This window comes from Eschscholzia californica, unplaced genomic scaffold, assembly GCF_041429995.1.
Source record: "Eschscholzia californica isolate CP2 unplaced genomic scaffold, dmEscCali1.0.p SCAF_2, whole genome shotgun sequence".
Taxonomy (NCBI): domain Eukaryota; kingdom Viridiplantae; phylum Streptophyta; class Magnoliopsida; order Ranunculales; family Papaveraceae; genus Eschscholzia; species Eschscholzia californica.
This window is the reverse complement of record NW_028238309.1, coordinates 19,645,696-19,668,122: the sequence shown is the minus strand read 5'-3', so window position 1 is coordinate 19,668,122 and position 22,427 is coordinate 19,645,696. Positions and strand designations below refer to the sequence as shown.

The 22,427-nt window shown below is 35.1% G+C and overlaps 1 protein-coding gene and 2 long non-coding RNA genes across 5 annotated transcripts; all 3 read left to right on the top strand.

The window, feature by feature from the left end:
• The first annotated feature begins 11,142 nt into the window (after window positions 1-11,142).
• LOC147556740 (uncharacterized) lies at window positions 11,143-14,609 on the top strand. 3 transcript variants are annotated; one of them, XR_015233547.1, is made up of 8 exons: window positions 11,143-11,512; window positions 11,590-11,639; window positions 11,979-12,087; window positions 12,176-12,221; window positions 12,723-12,826; window positions 12,932-13,083; window positions 13,488-13,629; window positions 14,223-14,609. It is a non-coding gene; the product is annotated as an uncharacterized LOC147556740 (long non-coding RNA). The 3 variants fall into 3 exon arrangements; XR_015233546.1 differs by lacking the exon at window positions 12,932-13,083; XR_015233548.1 differs by lacking the exon at window positions 12,932-13,083 and having other exon boundaries at window positions 11,178-11,449.
• A 1,497-nt stretch (window positions 14,610-16,106) lies between these two features.
• LOC147556738 (uncharacterized) lies at window positions 16,107-21,995 on the top strand. The gene is made up of 5 exons (XR_015235451.1): window positions 16,107-16,174; window positions 16,267-16,395; window positions 16,484-16,600; window positions 21,739-21,816; window positions 21,901-21,995. It is a non-coding gene; the product is annotated as an uncharacterized LOC147556738 (long non-coding RNA).
• LOC147556739 (uncharacterized) lies at window positions 20,675-21,646 on the top strand. Its single transcript, XM_086664262.1, has 2 exons — window positions 20,675-20,784; window positions 20,882-21,646. The coding sequence occupies exons 1-2, from the start codon at window positions 20,728-20,730 to the stop codon at window positions 21,644-21,646; spliced, it is 822 nt and encodes a 273-aa protein (XP_086520388.1). The 5' UTR covers window positions 20,675-20,727.
• Window positions 21,996-22,427: the final 432 nt, after the last annotated feature.

The window sequence follows — 22,427 nt, the reverse complement described above, 5'->3', positions numbered from 1 at the left end:
GCTCTAGGGTTTCTTCGATCTAACAATGGAGGAAACAAGTTCACACTCAAATCAGACTTCATCTTCTAATTCAAATCATCTTCCATCCTTTAATGTTACAAATTTCATAGCAGAAAAGCTTGATGAAACTAATTTTTTGCTTTGGAGAGATCAATTCGAAACTATCCTGATCAGTAATGATCTAATTGGCTACGTCGATGGATCTATAGCTGAACCAGAAGCTTCGATCTATGAAAATGATAGAGAGATTCTAAATCCAGCTTATCAGATCTGGAGAAAGCAAGATAACTTTGTCAAATCATGTCTAAAAGCTACTTTTTCTAGATCTGTTTCTTCAGATGTGCTTGGATTAAAGACTTCTCGACAAATTTGGGAGTATTTGAATACTGTTTATGCAGAAGAATTCGAAGCTAAGCAAGATCTTCTTCGAAGAGAGATTCAAAATACAAGGAAAGGATCAGCTACAATCAGTGAGTACTTACGAAAAATCAAATCCTTATCTGATTCCTTAATTGCTGTTAATGATAAGATCTCTGAAAAAGAGATAATTAGAATCGTTTTAGCTGGTTTAGGAAAGGATTATAGTCAATTTATTGTTCCTATTGATAATAGAACAACTAGAATAAACTTTCCTGAACTTAGATCTCGTCTTCTTCATCATGAGCAATGGCTATCTGCTCAAGAGAAGTTTGATGAACAATCTGCCTATTATGTGAAGAATACAGATTATCATAAATCATCTACATATAATCAAAAGAACAATTATAACCAAAACAAGTCAAATTACTCAAAACCAGGCTATACCAGATACAATTCAGATCGAACTAATACATCAAATCAAGTAAAACCTAGAAACTCTTCTCAAACAAAGCCTCAAACATCTGAAACACAACATCCACTTCATAACCAAAAAGCTGAGAATTTTGATTTCTCTAGCATTCCTTGTGGAATATGTCACAAGTGGGGTCATAAGGCTAGCAAATGTAGATTTCGATATGCTCCTCCTTCTAGACCTTCAGATTCACCTTCATTTGCTGGACTTCATATTGGAGAATCATCAAAATCTCCTCAAATTGATGGTGATTCTGATCCATCTCAAGAGGAGTGTCATATTGCTGTAACAGAAGAAGGATTCACTGCTGGTGTACTCTCTTCTCCTAATTCAAAGTCCTGGATAGCAGACACAGGAGCATCAAGTCATATGACACATGACTCAAAGGTACTTACACACTCTACTCCTTATCTTGGTAATGAATCAGTCATGGTTGGCAGTGGTAACACCATTAGTATTGCTAGTACTGGTAGCTCCAAAATGATGTCTGCCTCACAAGAATTTGATCTTCATGACATTCTACTTGTACCAAGTATTAGAAAGAACCTACTGTCTATTTCAAAATTCACTAAAGACAATGATTGCTCAGTAGAATTCTTTCCTTGGGGTTATAACATCAAGGACTTAGCTTCTCAATCCACATTGCTAGAAGGACCAATGATCAATAACCTATATCCTATTGAATTTACACCATGGTCCATTACCCAAATTGAGGCTCTATCAGCCAACTTAGTAGCTTCTCCATCTTTGTGGCATCAAAGATTGGGACATACTGCTCATGGTGTTCTTGAAAGTTTACATAAGTCAAAACTTATTCAGCTAACATCTGAGGATACATCTAAGCTGTGTGATTCATGTCTTTTGGGCAAAAGTAAATGTCTTCCATTTGAGCCATCTTCTAGTATGACTGCAACTCCTCTTCATTTAGTTCACTGTGACATATGGGGGCCTGCTCCTATACCATCAGCCAATGGATTTCGATATTATATTCTATTTTTGGATGACTATAGCAGATTCTTGTGGATTTACCCATTGAAATACAAAAGTGATAGCCTAGCTTGCTTCAAGAAATTCAAAATCACCTCTGAAAACTTGCTATCTACAAAGATTAAGCTTTTTCAGACTGATGGTGCTCCTGAACTTACAAAAGGAGAGTTCAAGAAGTTTCTTGATGACTCAGGCATTACATTAAGGATTTCTTGTCCCTATACTCCTCAGCAAAATGGAAGAGCTGAGAGGAGAAACAGACAAATCACAGAGATAGGAAATACTTTGTGTTTTCAAGCTTCCATTCCTAAAGAATATTGGTTTGATGCTTTTGAGTATGCTTCTTATATCATTAACAGATTGCCTACTAAGATTCTAGATGGAAAATCACCTTTTGAGGTTCTCTTTGATAAAGCACCTGATTATTCTACTATAAAAGTTTTTGGCTCAGCTTGTTATCCTCATTTGGGAGCAATAAGAAAGGACAAGCTTAGCCCTAAGTCTGTGAGGTGTGCTTTTCTTGGATTTAGTCCTCTTTATAAAGGATATAGGTGTCTTGATGTTCATTCTGGAAAATTCTATGTCTCAAGACATGTAGTGTTTGATGAGTGTTCTTTTCCTTTTGAGGATTTTAGCCTCATATCTTCAAATACAATTCCATCTGCACCTTCTACTCAGGTGATTCTTCCTATCCCTTCATCCAACAGTTCTATATTACCACAGTTTCCTTCTATTCCTAGTACCAATGTTGTTCCTTTTGAAAATTCTGAACACACAAATGGAGAATCTAGTTCCTCCTCTTCTTCTCCTGTCTCTGTACCTCTTGCTCCTCCACCCATTCATCATATGACTACTAGAGCAAGGGCTGGTGTTCATAGACCCAAAATTCTTCCTGAATTTGTCTCTCACCACACCATATGTCATCCACTTCCACAAGCTTTTGTTACTCTTTTACATCAATCCATTGATCCCACCTCTTATACTCAGGCTTCTAAGTCTCCTGAGTGGTGTCAAGCAATGAATGAAGAAATAGAAGCTTTACATAAGAATCACACTTGGTCACTTGTTCCTGTTCTTCCTTCTATAAATGTATTGGGATGTAAGTGGGTCTTTAAGACAAAATTGAAGGCTGATGGGACTGTGGAAAGGTACAAAGCCAGACTTGTGGCTAAGGGGTTTCATCAAGTTGATGGATTAGATTACACAGAGACTTTTAGTCCTGTGGTGAAAGCTACAACAATTAGAGCTGTTCTTACTGTTGCTGTGTCAAACTCATGGGAAATTAAACAGTTAGATGTGTCAAATGCCTTTCTCCATGGCATTTTGGAAGAAGAGGTGTATATGAAGCAACCACCTGGTTTCTCTGATCCTAAGCTCAAGGATCATGTGTGTCTTCTTCATAAGAGCTTATATGGTCTTAAGCAAGCACCTAGGGCCTGGTTCACTAGGTTTGCTGGTTTTTTACTTGATTATGGGTTTTAAAAGAGCCTCACTGATCACTCCATGTTTGTATACACAGTTGGTGATGACACAATGGTTCTTCTCCTCTATGTTGATGATATTATACTCACAGGGTCTTCTACTGCTCTTCTCACTACTCTGGTTTCTCAACTTAGCTTGGAGTTCTCAATGAAGGACCTTGGATCACTTCATTACTTCTTGGGAATTGAAGTCCATCCTGACAAATTATCTGGTGGTTTGTTACTTACACAAACCAAGTACACTCTTGAGCTCTTACAAAAGGCTGGTTTACTTGAGAGTAAACCAATCTCAACTCCTGTACCTTTTGGTCAGAGAATGTCTGCTCTTGATGGTGAGTTACTTGAGGATCCTCTATTATATAGAAGTCTTGTGGGAGGTCTCCAATACTTGACAACTACTCGACCTGACATTGCATTTGGGGTCAATTATGTGGCTCAGTTCATGGCTGCTCCTCGAACCTCTCACTTTCAAATGGTAAAACGAATTCTAAGGTACCTAAAGGGTACTGTTGGATCTGGAATCACCATCAAGCCTGGCAATTTGTCTTCTCTTTGTGCATATAGTGATTCAGATTGGGCAGGATGCCCTGATTCTCGTCGATCAACTGCTGGGTATGCTGTGTTTCTTGGTTCTACATTGGTTGCCTGGTCTTCGAAAAAACAACCTACTGTGGCTCGATCAAGCACAGAGGCTGAATACAAGGCTATGGCCAATGCTACTTCTGAATTGCTTTGGATATCCTATGTCATGGATGAACTGGGTTATTCTCTTACTCATCCTTTCGTCTTGCTTTGTGATAATATGGGTGCTAAGCACTTAGCTGCTAATCCTATTTTCCATGCTCGCACCAAACATGTGGAAATCGATTATCACTTCATTCGAGAGCTCGTGACTTCTGGCATTTTGAGGATTGATCATGTTTCTTCTTCCTCTCAACTTGCAGATGTGTTTACCAAAGGTTTGGCTAACCCACTCTTTACTTCTCTCTTATCCAATCTGATGTCCCTTGTTCAGATTGAGGGGGAGTAATAGAGATGATAGAGAGAGATGATGTAATGAGAGTGTAATAATGGTGTAAAGGGAGTGTAACTCGGCTTAAGTAGTGAGTGCCCATATAGAGGGTTATTTTCGTCTTTTTAAGCTGAAGAGAAAGTTTGTTATAACAAACTTTCCCTCCAACTCTTTCTCTCTCTACTCGAGCTATATAAGCCTGAATGTATTGATCTTTGATCATAATAGAAATACAACTTCTAAACTCAATCTCTCTTTCTCTTTCTCTCTCAAAGCTCTCGAAAACTCACATATTCCTTCTATGAATGAAATTCTGGTTTATATAAAAAAAAACAAATACATCCAATTTTATCTTTGGGTTATTTGCCCCCCTAATTTATAAACAGATTCTTATTTGACCCCTTAAAGTTTACAAATAACCCAAACTTCCAACCAAAACCCGTCAGTTGCACATTCACTTTCCATAAACGAACAAGCGAACGACAAATTAACATGAATCCACATCCAACCGTTGGATTTACGTCACTTTCTCTCTTGATGAAAACAGGATGTATCCAAGTTGTTGGATAGGGATTCGTGACAAGTTTAGTGTGAATTTGTCGGCTTCCGTATCCACGTTGTTCCAAAAATCTGTCTCTGGTCATCAATGGCGGACAAAGAGGAATTTCAGCGCAATAGTGGAATTTTTCTACTTCTCTATGCATCATCGTTTTGGAAACAAAAAATTGACATTGATTTTTTATTGTTATTAACTATTTTATATGGACTTCATTGCCTAGATCACTCTATGGTCTACAATCCCATCTCCCTCTTTCTATATTCCAACCTATTTAATCTCATAGAGTTTAATAAGAAGAGGAGAAAATGAGGATAAAATTTCCCAATTCAAAAGACAACCTATTTTCATGGAGTGTATATTGTGTATCTGAACCGATCAAATTAATCGGGTCCAAATAGATTTGGCAGTTTGCGGACTGATCTAATAGTTGGTTTGGATACTAAAAAGTCAAAACCAAGAGGTTTGTTTCAGTCTATATATGAATTTGTTTTTACTAGAGAAGAAGTTGAATATTTGAAACTCCAAAATGTCTACGTCTCTTGCCGACTTGGGTAGAGGAACAAAATTTAGAGAGAATTTAGCTTACCTATGTCTACCTAAACTGGAACAAAAGAATTCCTATTGTTAAACAAAAATAATTTACAAATCATCACAGACATAGGTCATTTACATTTATACTCTGTCGAGAAGATCAATGAGAATAGTTTGTACATCTAATTTTAAATATTTAATCTCGGACAATTATAATTTTGAAATAAGACTCAAATTCGGTCGTGATGTTCGGTTGGGCCTAAAGAAAGGGAATTGTACTTTAAGAGACTAAAGGAACACTAAGTATGATTGACCAACAAGAGACAACAATTTAATCTATCATTCGTTACAACTAAGAAAACTCAAGAATATAAATTTAACCCAAAGTACTTAGCAAAAAATTTTAACACGGAGTATGAATATAACCCAAAGTACTTAGCAACAAAAAAAAATTAACCCAAACTTATATAAATTCAAAAAAATAGTTTTTCTAAGTATGAAGTGAAGTTTGACTAATCTACTACAATGTGCTAGAAGAGAGTTTTGTCATGGTTAACTGGTAAAAGGTTCTCCGAGATAGTAGCAACACAACTTCTGGAACATAAATGTGGAAACGAGGAGGGGTTTCCACTTACTTCAAACTCTCTCCAACTATCCTTCTTCCAATTGTAAGAATGAAAAGAAATACATTTCTTCTTCCTCACTTCTTTATCACAATCTTGTCCTTCTGATGATGTTAAGATTATCTCGTCATCTAATCCTACAAACTTACAAGACCTAGCACCACAACTCTCACCCAATTTAAAAGGCAATGTGATACTACTCGCCTCACTCCATCTTCCAGTGCTATTACTTGAAAAACTACCATCGCTACTAATATGTTGGAAAAATTGGCGTTTAAGTTGAAATGGATGGTGGAGAAAACTAATCGATGAATAAAATCACGTTGATCACTAGACTTCAAAGCTCGATAAATCGATTCTTTTAGACAGTAATTCGCCCCCTTCTAGTATGAAACCACGAGTACACAACGGGTCAGGAATTATGCCTTCAGGATACGATGAAGCCCTTCAACAACTGCTTGGTTCAAAGTATGTACGCTTTGACCAAGACCAAGAACACTCTGTATTAATAAACTGATAATGCCAAAAATCGACTCCGAAGATTGCCAAATGACTTTATAGATAAACCCAAAATAAAACTTCACATTTGATACAAAGTAAAAGACGAGAGCAAGACAGAGAAAGAATTCCTTTGGATGTTCTGTGTGTATCAAGTGGAGAGCGTGTTGCTTATTTATAAGCAACCAATAGGTGCTATATGGATCGGTTCATCCATACCATGGGATGTGCCCATTAAATTAAGTGCATGGCTACTGGTGGTGAGGGGTTATACCCATTCACATTTCAATTAAAATTTGAAAATCTCCAACATTCCCCCACTATTTTCAAAATTTAAAAGCGCAACAAAAACAAGACATTAAAGACAAAATAAAAACAAAACAGACAACTTTGGAATAAAAGACGATTTTGGCATTATCGTAGAAACTTGTACATAAATGATAGGTATCTTATGGATTTGAACCTTCACTTAGTGCAAACAACTCAAAGTTTTATCAGAATGCTATGGTGAACGTATCTTGAACCAAGAATCCTTAAATGATAAAACCGGAATCATTGCACATACTCGTTTCAGAGGACAGGGTGTTCATACTCCGCACGTTGATGGCCATGTGCAATATCCTTTTCATGAGTCTTCTTCAGAAAACGGTCAAACGGCCTGATCTCCACACTCATTTAGGTAAGTCCACTTGAGGTGTTTCTGCGACACACCAATTTAAAATTAGGACTTATTAAGGATTTATCATCCATCCTTTGTCTTGCAGAAAACCAATAATAGCTTAGAAATGGGAAATATAAAATGCTAGTATTCCACAATCGCGAAAGCTTTAACTTGTTGGTACCCGTTGAACTTTGCCTATCTATTTCAAGACATAAGTTGGGTTTCCGTTAAAGGCGATCAACCTTCATTCACAGACCTGAGTCCCATTTCTTTTTCTTTAGAGATAAGTTCTCTAGATAATTCTGAAATCATTAGAGAATATTTGTCTAGATAACAACATTCGAAAATATTTCTCTAGAAACAAAATTGACTTAATACATCCAATCATAACTTTACATGAACGACAATTGATGGCACCGGTTTTGGCCAAAACATTTTATGAGCAATAGTTTCTCAACCGTCTACTATTTGTCTCATGTAGCTTACCCAAAATATTCATCACTGAGCTTCTTTCTAGCGCACATGACTAGAGAAATCAAATAAGTCAATTTAGTGAAATTATATCACCACTTGTTTCTCGGATGCCCAAGACAACAACATCTCACAACATGAGGATTTATGTATGGACCCCAAAATGAATCCACCAACTTGTGTAATTTTCTACTCTTAATACAATGGGATTTTTTTTTTGAACCAAAAAATATCATGTCACTTGAAAGTAAATATTCCAAAGGAACTATATTGTACTCTTACGCAATACAATTTCCATTCATTATATTCTTCGCTCAAGAATATGATTATTCATTTCTTAGAGTTTTAATTCTAAGATCACCATTAACTTTTTCATCATGTCAAAGACTCAAAGTTAGAAGTTACCATTCATTTCTTCCACGAAAATGAATTATAGTTTGACGAACATTGTTAACCACATGTTAAATATCTTATGCTACAAAATAATATCCGTTATTCCGTAAACATGAATTTCTCAAATGCATATCATCTTCTAAATCTTAATTAGAAGGTTTCACATGTTCATAGATAACAAAATGATGTACCCATAACATGAAGTAAAAATACTTTTGTCTTCCGAAATTGAGCAAATATAACTCACACATGACATATATCTCGTGTACCAAAAAATCATATTTCACTCTCTCGTAAATGGCTAAAGTGCACTTTCACCAAACACAAAGAATAGTGTGACCAGAATCACTATTTTCTTAGGCTCATAAATACCTCCTCAAGTGGGTAACCACTTGGATTCCTCAACAAAATAACTTTCACGAACTATATAATAGACCAACCCTAATGTTAAGGGTCCCATGGTAACCAAAAAAAATCACAACCAACCTTAACAATGTATTATGGTCAAAAGATATTTTAACATAGCATGATTAATAAAAGATATCAAATCTACTTCATTTTATCACATAAAATCATGCATCAAATTTAACTGAAATACTTACAGGTGTTCCGCTTATTTTCTCACTCGGTTCGCGTGATCATATGGATAGATGTTACTGAAATAACTTCCATTTCAACTACAAAAATTTACTGTCTAAAAATTGTTGGAAAAATTGGCGTTTAAGTTGAAATGGATGGTGGAGAAAACTAATCGATGAATAAAATCACGTTTATCATTAGACTTCAAAGCTCGATAAATTGATTCTTTTAGACAGTAATTCGCCCCCTTCTGGTATGAAACCACGAGTACACAACGGGTCAGGAATTATGCCTTCAGGATACGATGAAGCCCTTCAACAACTGCTTGGTTCAAAGTATGTACGCTTTGACCAAGACCAAGAACACTCTGTATTAATAAACTGATAATGCCAAAAATCGACTCCGAAGATTGCCAAATGACTTTATAGATAAACCCAAAATAAAACTTCACATTTGATACAAAGTAAAAGACGAGAGCAAGACAGAGAAAGAATTCCTTTGGATGTTCTGTGTGTATCAAGTGGAGAGGCTGTTGCTTATTTATAACCAACCAATAGGTGCTATATGGATCGGTTCATCCATACCATGGGATGTGCCCATTAAATTAAGTGCATGGCTACTGGTGGTGAGGGGTTATACCCATTCACATTTCAATTAAAATTTGAAAATCTCCAACATTCCCCCACTATTTTCAAAATTTAAAAGCGCAACAAAAACAAGACATTAAAGACAAAATAAAAACAAAACAGACAACTTTGGAATAAAAGACGATTTTGGCATTATCGTAGAAACTTGTACATAAATGATAGGTATCTTATGGATTTGAACCTTCACTTAGTGCAAACAACTCAAAGTTTTATCAGAATGCTATGGTGAACGTATCTTGAACCAAGAATCCTTAAATGATAAAACCGGAATCATTGCACATACTCGTTTCGGAGGACAGGGTGTTCATACTCCGCACGTTGATGGCCATGTGCAATATCCTTTTCATGAGTGCCTCACCTCTGCATCATCTCAGACGAGCATCATGACAAATTATCCAAATATATTAGGTATAAACTAAGATCAGCTTCCAACTCAGACTTTGAATTCATTTTTAAACTACAAGAAACACTTCACAGACTTGAGCGCCGGAGTGTCTTCTTTAATTTTTGCAAGCTCTGTTTCATCAACCAAATAAGATAATTTCGATCTCTGACCATAAATCTCGAACGTCACGAAGATAACCGAAAAAACTATTTTTCGACATCATCACATATAATCAACTTTAGAAAAGAGTAAATTAACAAAAGAATTTTGTTTCAACAAAAAGAAAAACTAACAAAGGTACTCGATAAAATTTACTGGTTCATAAATTTTTCAGAAACAAATAAACTCAACAACACTACTACAACTTAATGAAACTCAAAATAGTTCATCTGACCCTTTAAATTGCAGAACCACTGAAATAAATTAACTGTGTTGAGTTAGTTGATCAACACGGGTACTCGCACTCGCATCGTTGTTGTGTTGTACCAGTTATATTGTTACAAACTCCTTTGCCGTTGTACCTGATCTCGCAGTTATTCTTACAATTTTCGTCACACGAAGGCCAAACATGATTACATGCTCTTGCTTCAGCTATTGGCCCCATACTTTCAGCTGTTCGAACAAAAAAAATAGTTAGATGCATCTGATTAAACGTTTAGTGTGGAAAAAAGATCAAATATGAATTCTAAAGAAATTTTTGTCTATAGTTTTGTTCTTTTTTTGTCATTCAAATTAACAGTTACATAATTGTGGTAAATACAGCTCAAAATTATTATCAACGTACCCAAATATGTTAAGGTAAAATAAAATAGAACTCTTGTATGTAACTAACATTTAAAATCAAGATAAATTCCTTACAAAAATAAACAAATCTAGGAAAACTTCATGAAAAGTTCATTTATCAACATCATATATTTTCAAACGTAGTACCGAAGGAATAAATACAGAGAGAGATGAATAAATATGATTCATTTCTTTGTAGCCATATTTGTGTGTAAGGGAAAATGGACCGAAGGCCCAACATTAGTATTTTGGTTTGTTAAAATCTAAATATTTGTATTTTGTTTGTTTAAAATTTTTATATTTTGTTTGCTTAAAAATTCAATATTTTTTACAACTCTTTCTCAACCTTTTTAAGCAATTTTACCCTTTTGTAAGTAGATGCAAACCTTGTTCGAAAAAAAAAAGTAGATGCAAACCTATGACAATTAGTTACAAATGACGAAAATATCTAAGTTGAAGACTATAACGAATTGAGAGATTTTTTTTCACCGAAACAAAAAATTTATACAGAATTTTAACTAAATTTGTATATATCATAAAAAAATACTTAAGATGTTTCTTTGGATTGAAAAGGTTTCTACAATTCTATTCAGTTGAAAAAAATCATAATCTATATAACAAAACACAAAAGTTGTGACTAGGACAAGCTGACTAGGACCAATAAAGAGATAAATTGCCAACTGGATTGGAAGATGAAACCATGCTTTAAATCTTAACCATTGAACTGGGATAGCTGGACATTTGGCGTTTTCAAATTCCATGTTTGTAACTGTGTTTCATTGGATCAGTAAAACACCAATCGTTCAATTTTCGTCCTTCCAACTCCTCACTCCCTTTGTCTTCTCTCTTCTGTTAACCATTTCTCTTCGCTCTCCCAACAAAATCGCTCACCCTAGGGTTCCACTACTTCTCAATCTCTTTATCCCATTTTCCCAAAGAGATTGGAAAACCCTCTCTTGTGTCTTGAATTAATATTATTGTTATAGTGTTTCAGATTTCTAAAGTAGGTAAATCTTGTGTTTTTTTCAGCTGTCAGACTAATTATTCCATCTTCATTATGTTCATCCTTGGTAAGCTTAAAACAACGAAAGTTTGCTTCACTTTTGGTGGTGGATTTGCTTCAATTCTTCTAAATTTTTCATTCCAGGTTTGGTTCTTCCTGAATGATGAGGAAATTGTATCAGTCAACGCGGGAAGGTTAGTATTTTTTCTTCTCAATCTTTCATTTCAGGTGTTCTCAGAATTTGTTTGTGCTTCTTAGAATTTTGATCTTTCTCAAAAAAAAATTTCAATTGAGTTCGACATGGTGATATGTTTCATTTAATACATGATGAGATGTTCTGTGCATACTACATGTTCGATGAAATGTGTATCTGAAATTTAATACATGATGGGAATACTGTTCTCATATACATGATGAATTTACCCTTCTCATTTGGATCTTCTCCTCCTCAAGCTATCCATGAGAGATTTTTGGATGTTGAGGTATTCATAACCTATATCTACACTCCTTATTTTTCATAACATATTTTTCAGAATCTGGGGTTTTAGTTCCAAAATAGATGGAAATCTGGTGGATTCAATGTGATTCTCAAAGCAGACTTCTCTGAACCCAATACAACTAAAAGGAAGAAGGTCGTAAAAGGTAGTCGAAACTGAATTTCCTAAAGCCTATGATGAGCTTATAAAGAAAACAACGTTTCTTGACATAATCTATTTTCAACTTGAATCAGATAGCGAAAAGTGAAGATCTTCCTTTGAGGAGCGTCCGGAAAGTCGGTTAGAATCTCTCATTTCGAATTGTAGAATACTACTTTTAATTTTCTATTTTTGTGAAATCTTAGATAATCTAATTGTTCATTGAGCTCTTAAAAAGTATATGATCTCTATAATGTTCATAAAGAAAGTGAATTTCTTATTATTTAATCTTAATTTGGGGGTGAGTTGTATAACTGTATGCTTTCATTGGACCTTACATATTCCCCAAGTTGTTTTGTTTGTTAAGTTTTTATCATGGATATGATTTTAGGACTCTGGGTTATCTCTGATTCTTTCGTCTTCCGGGTTTCTCTTTGTCTTGTTGATCTTCATTTCCAATTGAATATACGGCGCAAGGAGAGAAGAGACTTTACAACATCCCCTAAGTTGTTTTGATTACTAAATTTTTATCATGGATATAATTTTAGGACTCTGGGTTATCTCTAATTTCTTTCGTCTTCCCTTATTCTCTTTGTCTTGTTGATATGCATTTACAATGGAATATACGCCGCAAGAATACAGGAAAAAGCTTTCTAAGGCAGTAGTGGTGGTGGAGAAAACAGGACGAACAGAAAGATGAAGATTGATCCCCAGTTAAAGCTTTTAGTGAACAGTCATGCAAATCAGTTGAGTTTTTTCAAAATTTTCTTTTTTTGATCAACTTGTTTCGTATTTTGTTTTTGTTTTCTCTGGGGTTTTTTCATTTTTGGATTCATTAGAATCGTCTTTAGTGGACATATATCCATTTAAAGTTGTATGTCGTGATCTTTCATTGGAGTTGGGGCTTGAGGAATGGAAACTACAGTCAGGGGAGCCTTTGAGAGAGCATGTGCCAGGATTGAGTTTAATAAGATGTTGCCTGGTGCTCTTCATACCCCACTAGGTAGTAAGGTTGCTTGTTATCTTATTGGTAATATGATTTCTTAATATTGAATTTTGAGTTCCCTTTCACTGGCTTGTCTATTTAATAAAACCAATTGCTTATGACTAAGATGAAGACAAACTCCAGAACTGATTCATCAGTAAACTTAAAGTTTCTCTCTATATAGAAACTTACACATTTTATGAGATATAGCTTCAGTGGAGAGCAAAATTGATTTTAGAATGCAAACCACGTATCGATCATCACCAACTCCACTTACTCTCTATCTTCTTTATTCTCAATTGGGCGTCATTGCAGCTTTTCCTACAATAGTCACCAACAATGGCACCATATAGAAAGTCTTACTTGCACATATTTTTTGATAAAATATCTCTGTTAAATTCTTTTCTTATCCTCAATTTCAGGTATCCTAAGATGGGATTTATTGCCAACGTTGAGCCCTGCTTCATAATTCCAACAACTGTCGTTGTAAACGAATCGTTCTTTCCTATTTTGATCATGGAAGATTGGTGATTTGGGTATATATGCGAATACAGTAATTTTAAGGTACCAAAATTATAACATTGCGTTTCTTCTTATATATACTTTGTAAAATTTGGATGTTTCTGTATTGAATGAGTTTCCTGGTGAAATCACAATACGTCGAGGTCAACTGCTTTTGATTTATATTGATCATGTTATGGAAAAATAGGGTTCATTATGTTGCTTTGTCATGTCCGTTCTAATAGCTTTGAGACAAATGTCTATTACGAAAAAATCGGTCAGTAGATCAAGAAACCCTTATAGTTTCTCTCTAATAAAAGCTCATACGAGTTTGATCACTAACAATTACTTATCGAATAGGTAAATGAATGTTATTTTATCTAAAGTAATCAAGTAAACCGTAATGACTTATACGAGTATATCTATTATGTTTTATCTCTTATCTTGATAAAGTAGAAAATTGTTCATCCGACGTTGACAAATTCATCTATTTTATGTACTAAATTTTGCAAACTCATGTGCAAATTTGTGTAATGACTTATACCAGTTTATCTCTATTCTGTTTTATCTCTTATCTTGATAAAGTAGCAAATTTTTCATCCGACCTTGAGATATTCATCTATTTTATGTACTAAATTTTGCAAACTCATGTGCAGGTTTGTGCGCTTACTTTGATGTTGAAGAATGCCGCTTAATCATTAAATGACATAGATACCACGAAACAAAAGCTATTTACGGGAGCTTATAAGTTGGCCTATTGGTTTCACTTCTCCAAATATATTCTGAAGTATCCTATCGTTTGTTAACTTACCTCTTGCTTGTATCAATGTTTATTTGTATCAATGTATATTGTATTTATTTCAATGCTCAAATTTAAATAGTGTTATCTATAAAAAGTAGGCATAAAATTAGGTGAAAGGACGATGGTAGAATTGGATGTAGACATTGTCGTTTCTTCATATGCACAAGGGGGAATCATTTATTAGTATTTATGTCTCCAACTATTTTTTGAATAAATTTGCAAGTACTTTGTCTTCTCCCTCTATTTCTTCTCATATGTTTCTTCTACCTCTATTGCTTCTCATATGTTTCCTTTTATGTTGACGGCGAGCTAGCGATAAAAAAAAGAAAGCGGAGGATGTGGACCTCCATTCGCGATTACTTTGAATGTTGATGACCTCCCCTATTATCACGGCTTATGGTGTCCGTAGTGGGAGGATATATGCTATCTGTTTTGGACTCTCTATTTTGTTTTTCCGTAGTAAAACTACATTTATCTTTTTCCAATCATTCGTACAAGTAATTAATTTAGTTGGGAGTGATAATAACAAAATTTAATAAATGTAAGAAGAAATCTTTAGTATTTGAAAATGAAAGGTCATTCATCTTCATAATGCTTCTAACCTTAAAAAATCAAAAAACATCAGAGTCCGTGCCGGAGGCACGGGTTATGCCTAGTTCTATACAAATATAAAAAAATGAGTATTTTCCCATTTAGAATTGTTTTAAACTTTTAACTAACCTGAAACAAGGATGAGGAGAATTAGAAGGCAGTAAGAAATTGGTGAGGGATTTGCCATCAAAGCCAAACAAGTGAAAGCACAATTTTCTACAAGAATGATGAGTAAGAAATCATGAGTAAGAAAGTCATTTGCTTTCACATGGAATTGAGTTTTTTGATGTTTGATAGGAGTGTGGGAAAACCAGGGGAGTGCTTTTAGAATTAGGATTTTAAGAGTGAGTTTCATAAATTTAGGGGTTCATTGGAAGTGCCTTTAGAATTTCGGTCATCATCTACCCTAAAAATGGAAGTGCCTTTAGAATTTTGGAGGTGCCTTTAGAATTTTTGGAGGTGCCTCTAGAATTTAGTGCATTGTTACTTTTTTTGAGTGCCTTTAGAATTTCGGCCATCATCTTCCCATAAAATGGATGTGCCTTTAGAATTTTATGGAGGTGCCTTTAGAATTTTATGGAGGTGCCTCTACAATTTAGTGCATTGTTACTTTTTTGGAGGTGCATTTAGAATTTCGGTCATCATCTTTCCTAAAGAGAAATTACTATAGAAGATCTTATTATTAACATACAGAAGATCTTATTATTCTTTTGACAATAGATCTCTTAACATGGCTGAGAGACAAAGGAAGAGAAATTACTATGGTCTTTTTAAAGACTCGGAGCCAAATCTCTCAATATAAGGACAGGTACAATATATGTTTTAGTATAATTGATTTTCACAATTTTGTTTGTTTGTTGGTACTAACAAATATATATTTTTTCTCTTAAATAGGTTGACTCCCACTTGGATGAAACGGTAATAGAGGTTTATAACAGTTGTAATTAACCAATCTCAATATCTTTAGGTACAATGCTACTATATATATATCACAATCTTATGAGAATTTTGTATAGATTCGATTGTTAACTACAAGGGGAGTGCAGGTCACAATCCACAATAAGGAGGTTTGGTATCTGAGCCATTTAATTTTTATTATATAGATTTTTATTTTCTATACTTAATATGGACATTTCATTATTTGAATAGCCGAGAAACATCACAGAAAATGCAACTTATATAGACAAAGGGAAGTCTGCGACGATAGCATCTGAGGTAGACTTTCAAGAATTTAAATTGATTCAGTTGTGAGCACAATATCAATTTTAATTATCATACTAAACGTGGAGGTTTCTTCCCTTAAATAGCCAACTATCTCCGTCGAGACGATCAACCTTTTACAAAAGAACAAAGAAAATATTGCACCTCAAGAATCATATGTAAAAGAAAAGACTAAAAACATAGACAAAGGAAAGGCTATAGCAATATCATCTGAGGTATATATATGGGTTAATGTTAATGGTTTCTTAGGTTGTTTTTGCTTCTATGAAGAGTTTCACTGATGTTTATTCTTTACTACGAAAGGTTTCCTTAAACATTGACACAAATGTCATATCAAAACGTACACTTGCTCAACGATTACGAAGGGAAAGGGAGAAATTGCAATGCATTCACAAAAAGTCTACAGCGATAACACCTGAGGTAGACGATAAACATTTAAGTTGATTCAGTTGTGAGCACAACATACATTTTTGTCATCATACTAAATGTGGAGGTTTCTTTCCCTAAATAGCCAACTAACTCTGTCGAGACGATAAACCTTTTAGAGAAAAACAAAAAAAATATTGCACCTTAAGAATCATATGTAAAAGAAAAAACTAAAAACTTAGACAAATGAAAGGCTATAACAATATCATCTGAGGTACATATGTGACCATATGGGTTATATGTTTCACTTCTTTACTTTTGTTAATGTTTATGGTTTCTTCCGTCGTTTTTGCCTCTATGAAGAATAATTAAATGTTTAATCTTTACTAATTTAGGTTTCCTTAAACATTGACACAAATGTCATATCAAAATATGCACTTGCCGAACGAATACGAAGGGAAAGGGAGAAATTGCAGCGGATTCACGGAATACAATTTACACCAATACACTTTCCCTTTATGACATCCACTGGAATAGATCTTCCACAAAGCAAGACGTATTCGGCAAACGACCCTCACCTGGGCATTCAAAATCAGGTACCCGCTGCTCAACTCGCTTTACCAAAGGCTACTACCCAAAGTAGACTTCCACATCTTGATTGTTTGGACATACATTCTGATCTTCAACCAAGGAACTTAGATTTCGACTTTGAAAGTGTCATAACAAGATCACTCACCCGTTCTCCTGTACATAATGTTCTTAATGAAGTGGATACAAGTTGCCAACATTCAATTTTTGAGCAAGGGGCATCTTCAACTACACATAACATTGTACGACCAGGTCCTACTGAAGTCAGTAATTTAAAAATGCTTCCAGTTGTACATGTACATGAAGAACGTCATTTCTTGGGTCAAATGGATGTTTTGTGTCCCTTTTGCAAAGCGTTGCACTGGAAAGATGAAAAATTAACAAAATCGTCTAACATAAGACCTTTGTTTGGGACATGTTGTTTGCAAGGAAAAATTAAATTACCTTTACTTATCGAACCTCCTGAAGCACTCAAAAACTTATACGATGACAATGATGCATACTCAAAACACTTTAGAAAATTCATTAGAGAGTAAAACGCATCAAACGCATTTACAAGTCTGGGGTCAACAATGGAGCCAAGGGTGTTAAATGGTAGGGGGCCAAAGTCATTCACTATACACGGTGAGCTACGACATCGTACAGGTTCTTTAATACCTGAGTTAGAAATGGAGGCTTCCTACGCCCAACTTTACATATTTAACCCAAATACTGCAATCGATTGTCGCAAATGTCGAGATCGACGTCTTGAAGTAGATGTTCTCAAAGTAATCCAAGATGTTTTGCTTCAAAATAACAAGTTTGTAAGAATATATCTTCGGGCCTATGAAATTTTAATGCAATCAAATGCATCCAAGGAAAACTTACCAGCCTACTTGCATTATAATTCGTCAACTGATAGACGTCGTTATAATTTGCCATCAACAGATGAAATTGCTGTCATCTTGCCAGGGGATGGTACTGAAAAAAGTGGAATGAGAGATATTGTTATCCACCTAAAAGGGGGCAATGGGTTGATGAAAATAAATGAATGTCATCCAGCTTATCTTCCATTACATTATGTTTTATTGTTCCCATATGGCGAGCTTGGATGGAATCCCACGTTAACTCAGTGGGATGTCATAAACAATAAATCATCAACAAGTCGATTAACTCAAATGCAGTGGTATAGTTACAGATGTTTCAATAGACCAACCGAGTATACAACAATTTTGAAGGGGGGGAAATTATTTCAAGAGTTTTTAGTAGATGCTTGGGATGCGACAGAGCAAAATCGATTGACATATTATCGGCCAAACCAAGCCCAACTTCGTGCAGAACTTTACAAGGGTCTCACTGATATTGAGGAATTTGGATTGGAACCACATCAAGTTGGTCAACGTTTTATATTACCTTCTTCATTTACTGGTAGTCCAAGAATGATGTTTGAACTTTATCAGGATTCATTAGCCATCACACGTTATAACAAGCATCCTGATTTGTTCATCACAATGACTGCGAATCCTCATTGGCCAGAAATCACGTCAGCTCTGCTGCCTAATCAGACTTCCCTTGATAGGCCTGATTTAGTTGCACGTGTGTTCGAGTTAAAAAGAAGACATTTGATGAAGTTGATTGAAAAAGATGGAATCTTAGGTCAAACAGTTGGCCATGTTTTTACCATTGAATTCCAAAAACGTGGGTTGCCTCATATGCATGCATTAATTTTCTTTCAACAATCCGACAAGGTACAAACTGTTGATCAAATTGATAGGTTGGTTTCAGCAGAATTTCCAGATCCTAAAGAAGATCCTCTACTTTTTGAAACTGTGAAGAGTTGTATGGTGCATGGGCCATGTGGTACTCGGGACAAACATGCTATTTGCATGGAAGACGGAAGGTGTACTAAAAGGTTTCCATGAGTGTTTACGGAGTCGACAATAGTAGACGTGGATGGTTATCCAATCTATCGTCGTCGCGATACTGGTAAAGTGTATACCGTGAAAGGGCATCCTGTCGATAATAGAGATATTGTACCTTACAATACTTACCTTTCCAAGTTGTTCAACTGTCATATTAACGTTGAAGTTTGTGCGGGTTTGCGTTGCGTAAAATATATCCATAAGTACATCTTCAAAGGATATGATCGTGCTACTTTTGTGTTGGGAAAAGTAGATGAGATTCAACAATATCTGGATGCACGATACATCGGACCACCAGAAGCAGCTTGGCGCATATTTGGCCACACTTTGCATGAGGAGAACCCAACAGTTGTGCGATTGGCAGTTCATTTACCAGGTATGCACCGTGTTCTTTTTAACCCTGATGATTCGAGGGAAACAATTTTAACAAGAGCAGAACAACAAACGTCAACTTTATTGGCCTTCTTTAAATGTTGTGTTTTAAATGAAGATGCACGTGCATTCACTTATCAAGAATTTCCAGAACACTTTGTCTGGAATAAACCACAACATTTATGGACTTCTAGAAAAAAAGGATTTGCAATCGGTAGAATGTATTTTGCGAGTCCAAATTGTGGTGAAAGGTTTTATTTAAGATTATTGTTGACTATTATAAGAGGTCCTCAATCATTTGAATGTTTGCGTACAGTAAATGGTGTTTTATGTGAAACATTTAAATTAGCATGTATTGCTCGAGGCCTTTTAGAAGATAATGGCGAATGGGTACAGTGTTTAGAGGAAGCTATAAAAATGAAAACTGGGCATCAATTAAGAAAACTGTTCGTTGTTATTCTCTTGCATTGTTTCCCTTCAAATCCGGATCATTTATGGAATCAGTTTTCACTTAATATTTGTGATGACCTGGCGCACAAGTTGCGTATAGTATTTGGAATCACGACACCGTCCGAGAATCAAGTCACAGACTATGGTTTATATCTTATAAATAAACTACTTCAACAGTCTGGCAAAGATTTAACTCATTTCAAACCTATGCCTCTTTCAACTGAAAATTGGAATGATCAACCTGGGAATAGATTATTACTAGAGCACAGAATGATTCAACATGAATGTCAGACAGTAGATGTACAAGTTAACGTCGATCGTTTAAATGCTGAACAATCTTCTGCTTATAGGGTCATTTTAAATTCGGTCACCAACAATAAAGGAACCGTTTTTTTTTTAAGTGGAGGTGCTGGTACTGGAAAAACATTTTTATACAACACGATTGCAACCAAATGTCGTAGTATGGGTCATATTGTTATAACTGTTGCTTCATCTGGAATTGCTTCGTTGTTATTAGTGGGAGGTCGAACTGCACATTCAACATTTTGTATTCCCTTAGATATTTTAGATAATTCGATATGTGGGTTCCATAAGCAGTCTATCCATGCTGAGTTATTTAGGGAAACTAAGCTAATTATATGGGATGAAGTACCTATGCAACATAGATTTTGTGTGGAAGCAGTTGATCGAACACTTCTAGATATTTGTGATAACAAAAACCCATTTGGTGGTATTACTGTTGTTCTCGGCGGTGATTTTAGGCAAATCTTGCCTGTAATACCAAAAGGAGTTCGTGGACAAATAGTCGCCGCTTCACTAAAACGTTCACCACTTTGGTTGATTATTGTTGTCCTGACATTGAGTCTTAACATGAGGTTAGCTGATTCAGAGCCAGGAAATGTTGATTTTGCAAAATTCTTGGTTGAGGTACTTCCTTACTTCTTCCAACAAACAATTCATTATTTTAATAAATTATGTGTTATTACAAACCTTCAAATGGTTGACATAGTTATATTTTTTTTAGATTGGAACAAACCCATGTGAAATTGTTCAACTACCACTTATTCACAGGTGTAAGAATCTACCTGAGTTATTGTGTTCAACCTATCCTGGATTGAATATATTAGGCACATCATCTCCAAAGTACTTGACAGAGAGAGCTATTTTATCTCCCCGTAATGATGATGTAGACTTTATTAATTTGGAGGCATTAAAAATATTTCCAGGAGAGGCTATTGTCTATTTAGCCGCTGATAAATTAGTTGAAGAGGGGGAAGACAATAGGTTTGGAGGAGATAATTATCCCAATGAGTATTTAAACTCTCTCGATCCTCCAGGATTACCTCCCTTCAAGCTTCAACTAAAAGTTGGTTGTCCAATAATGTTATTAAGAAATCTTGCTCCAAAAGATGGTCTTTGCAACGGAACTAGGTTGATTGTGGTTCGATGTGCTCCACGCATAATTGAAGCTCAAATTATTACCGGAGATAAATCTGGAGATTTAGTTTTCTTGCCTCGAATATCTCTTACAACATCTTCTGTAGACGTTCCTGTTCGGATGACAAGAAGACAATTTCCAATTCGATTGGCTTATGCAATGACAATTAACAAATCTCAAGAACAATCTGTTAAGTTTGTTGGAGTTGATCTGCGGAGTCCAGTTTTTAGCCATGGCCAACTATACGTAGCATTGTCAAGATGCACTGCTTCAAATAGATTACATGTTTTATTACCGGAAACCTCAGAAAACTCAACTACGAATATTGTGTACCCTGAGGTTTTATTATAGCTATAGGTAATCTTTCATGATATTTACTTCTTTTTTTCATTGTACCCAAATTCAACAAGTATTAACTATTTAACTTTCTTTTTCACTAATAGAGTTGGGATCAACAAGTACAAGACTTTGAGAGGCGAAATAAAAGATATATATGGGGAGAATGGAAGCATCGAAACACAGTAAGTGTATATTGCTTATAATTTTAAAGACCTTAAAATCTATCATTATGTCATCCTAACTATTGCAATGATATAACTTTTCAGATTGTTGTGCATGCTTCTCACTGGTCGTCACGGGTGCGTGTAGATACAATTACTTTCTTAAGAGTAATTCGAAGAGCTTACATGCCTATTTTGATTGAAAACTACTTTGGGTAAAGTTTTCCAACTCTATTTATTTTGTGATACTTTTTGTATAGAATAGATGATATCTGCAAATGAATGCACATTTCATATAGAAACTACAGCACAATCATACTTTTGTAGAAAGGAACAAACTTTGATGATTGTTTTTGTAGTTTAAATATTTTTTGTTACCATCAACAACTATGTATGTGAAGCTTTATTATGTGAAAGGAAACTATTTTATTTTAATCTATTTATGACTCTAATCTAACTATTATGACAATCTATGATAATACATTTACATCATTAAGGTTTAGAATACATTGCAGCAGACACTTATTGCGCATCAAGCACAATTGAAACAAACATGTTTGCGTCAGGTTATTCCTAAATTTATATAGATTCCACTTTTGTTATTTTTTGTGAGTTAGCTATCGTGACCTTTG

Excerpts from the sequence above, each read along its gene's own strand:
- LOC147556739 (XM_086664262.1), top strand. The coding sequence starts at position 20,728 with ATGAGGTTAGCTGATTCAGAGCCAGGAAATGTTGATTTTGCAAAATTC. Across the intron at positions 20,785-20,881 it reads TTGCAAAATTCTTGGTTGAG|ATTGGAACAAACCCATGTGA; the intron begins GTACTTCCTTAC and ends TATTTTTTTTAG.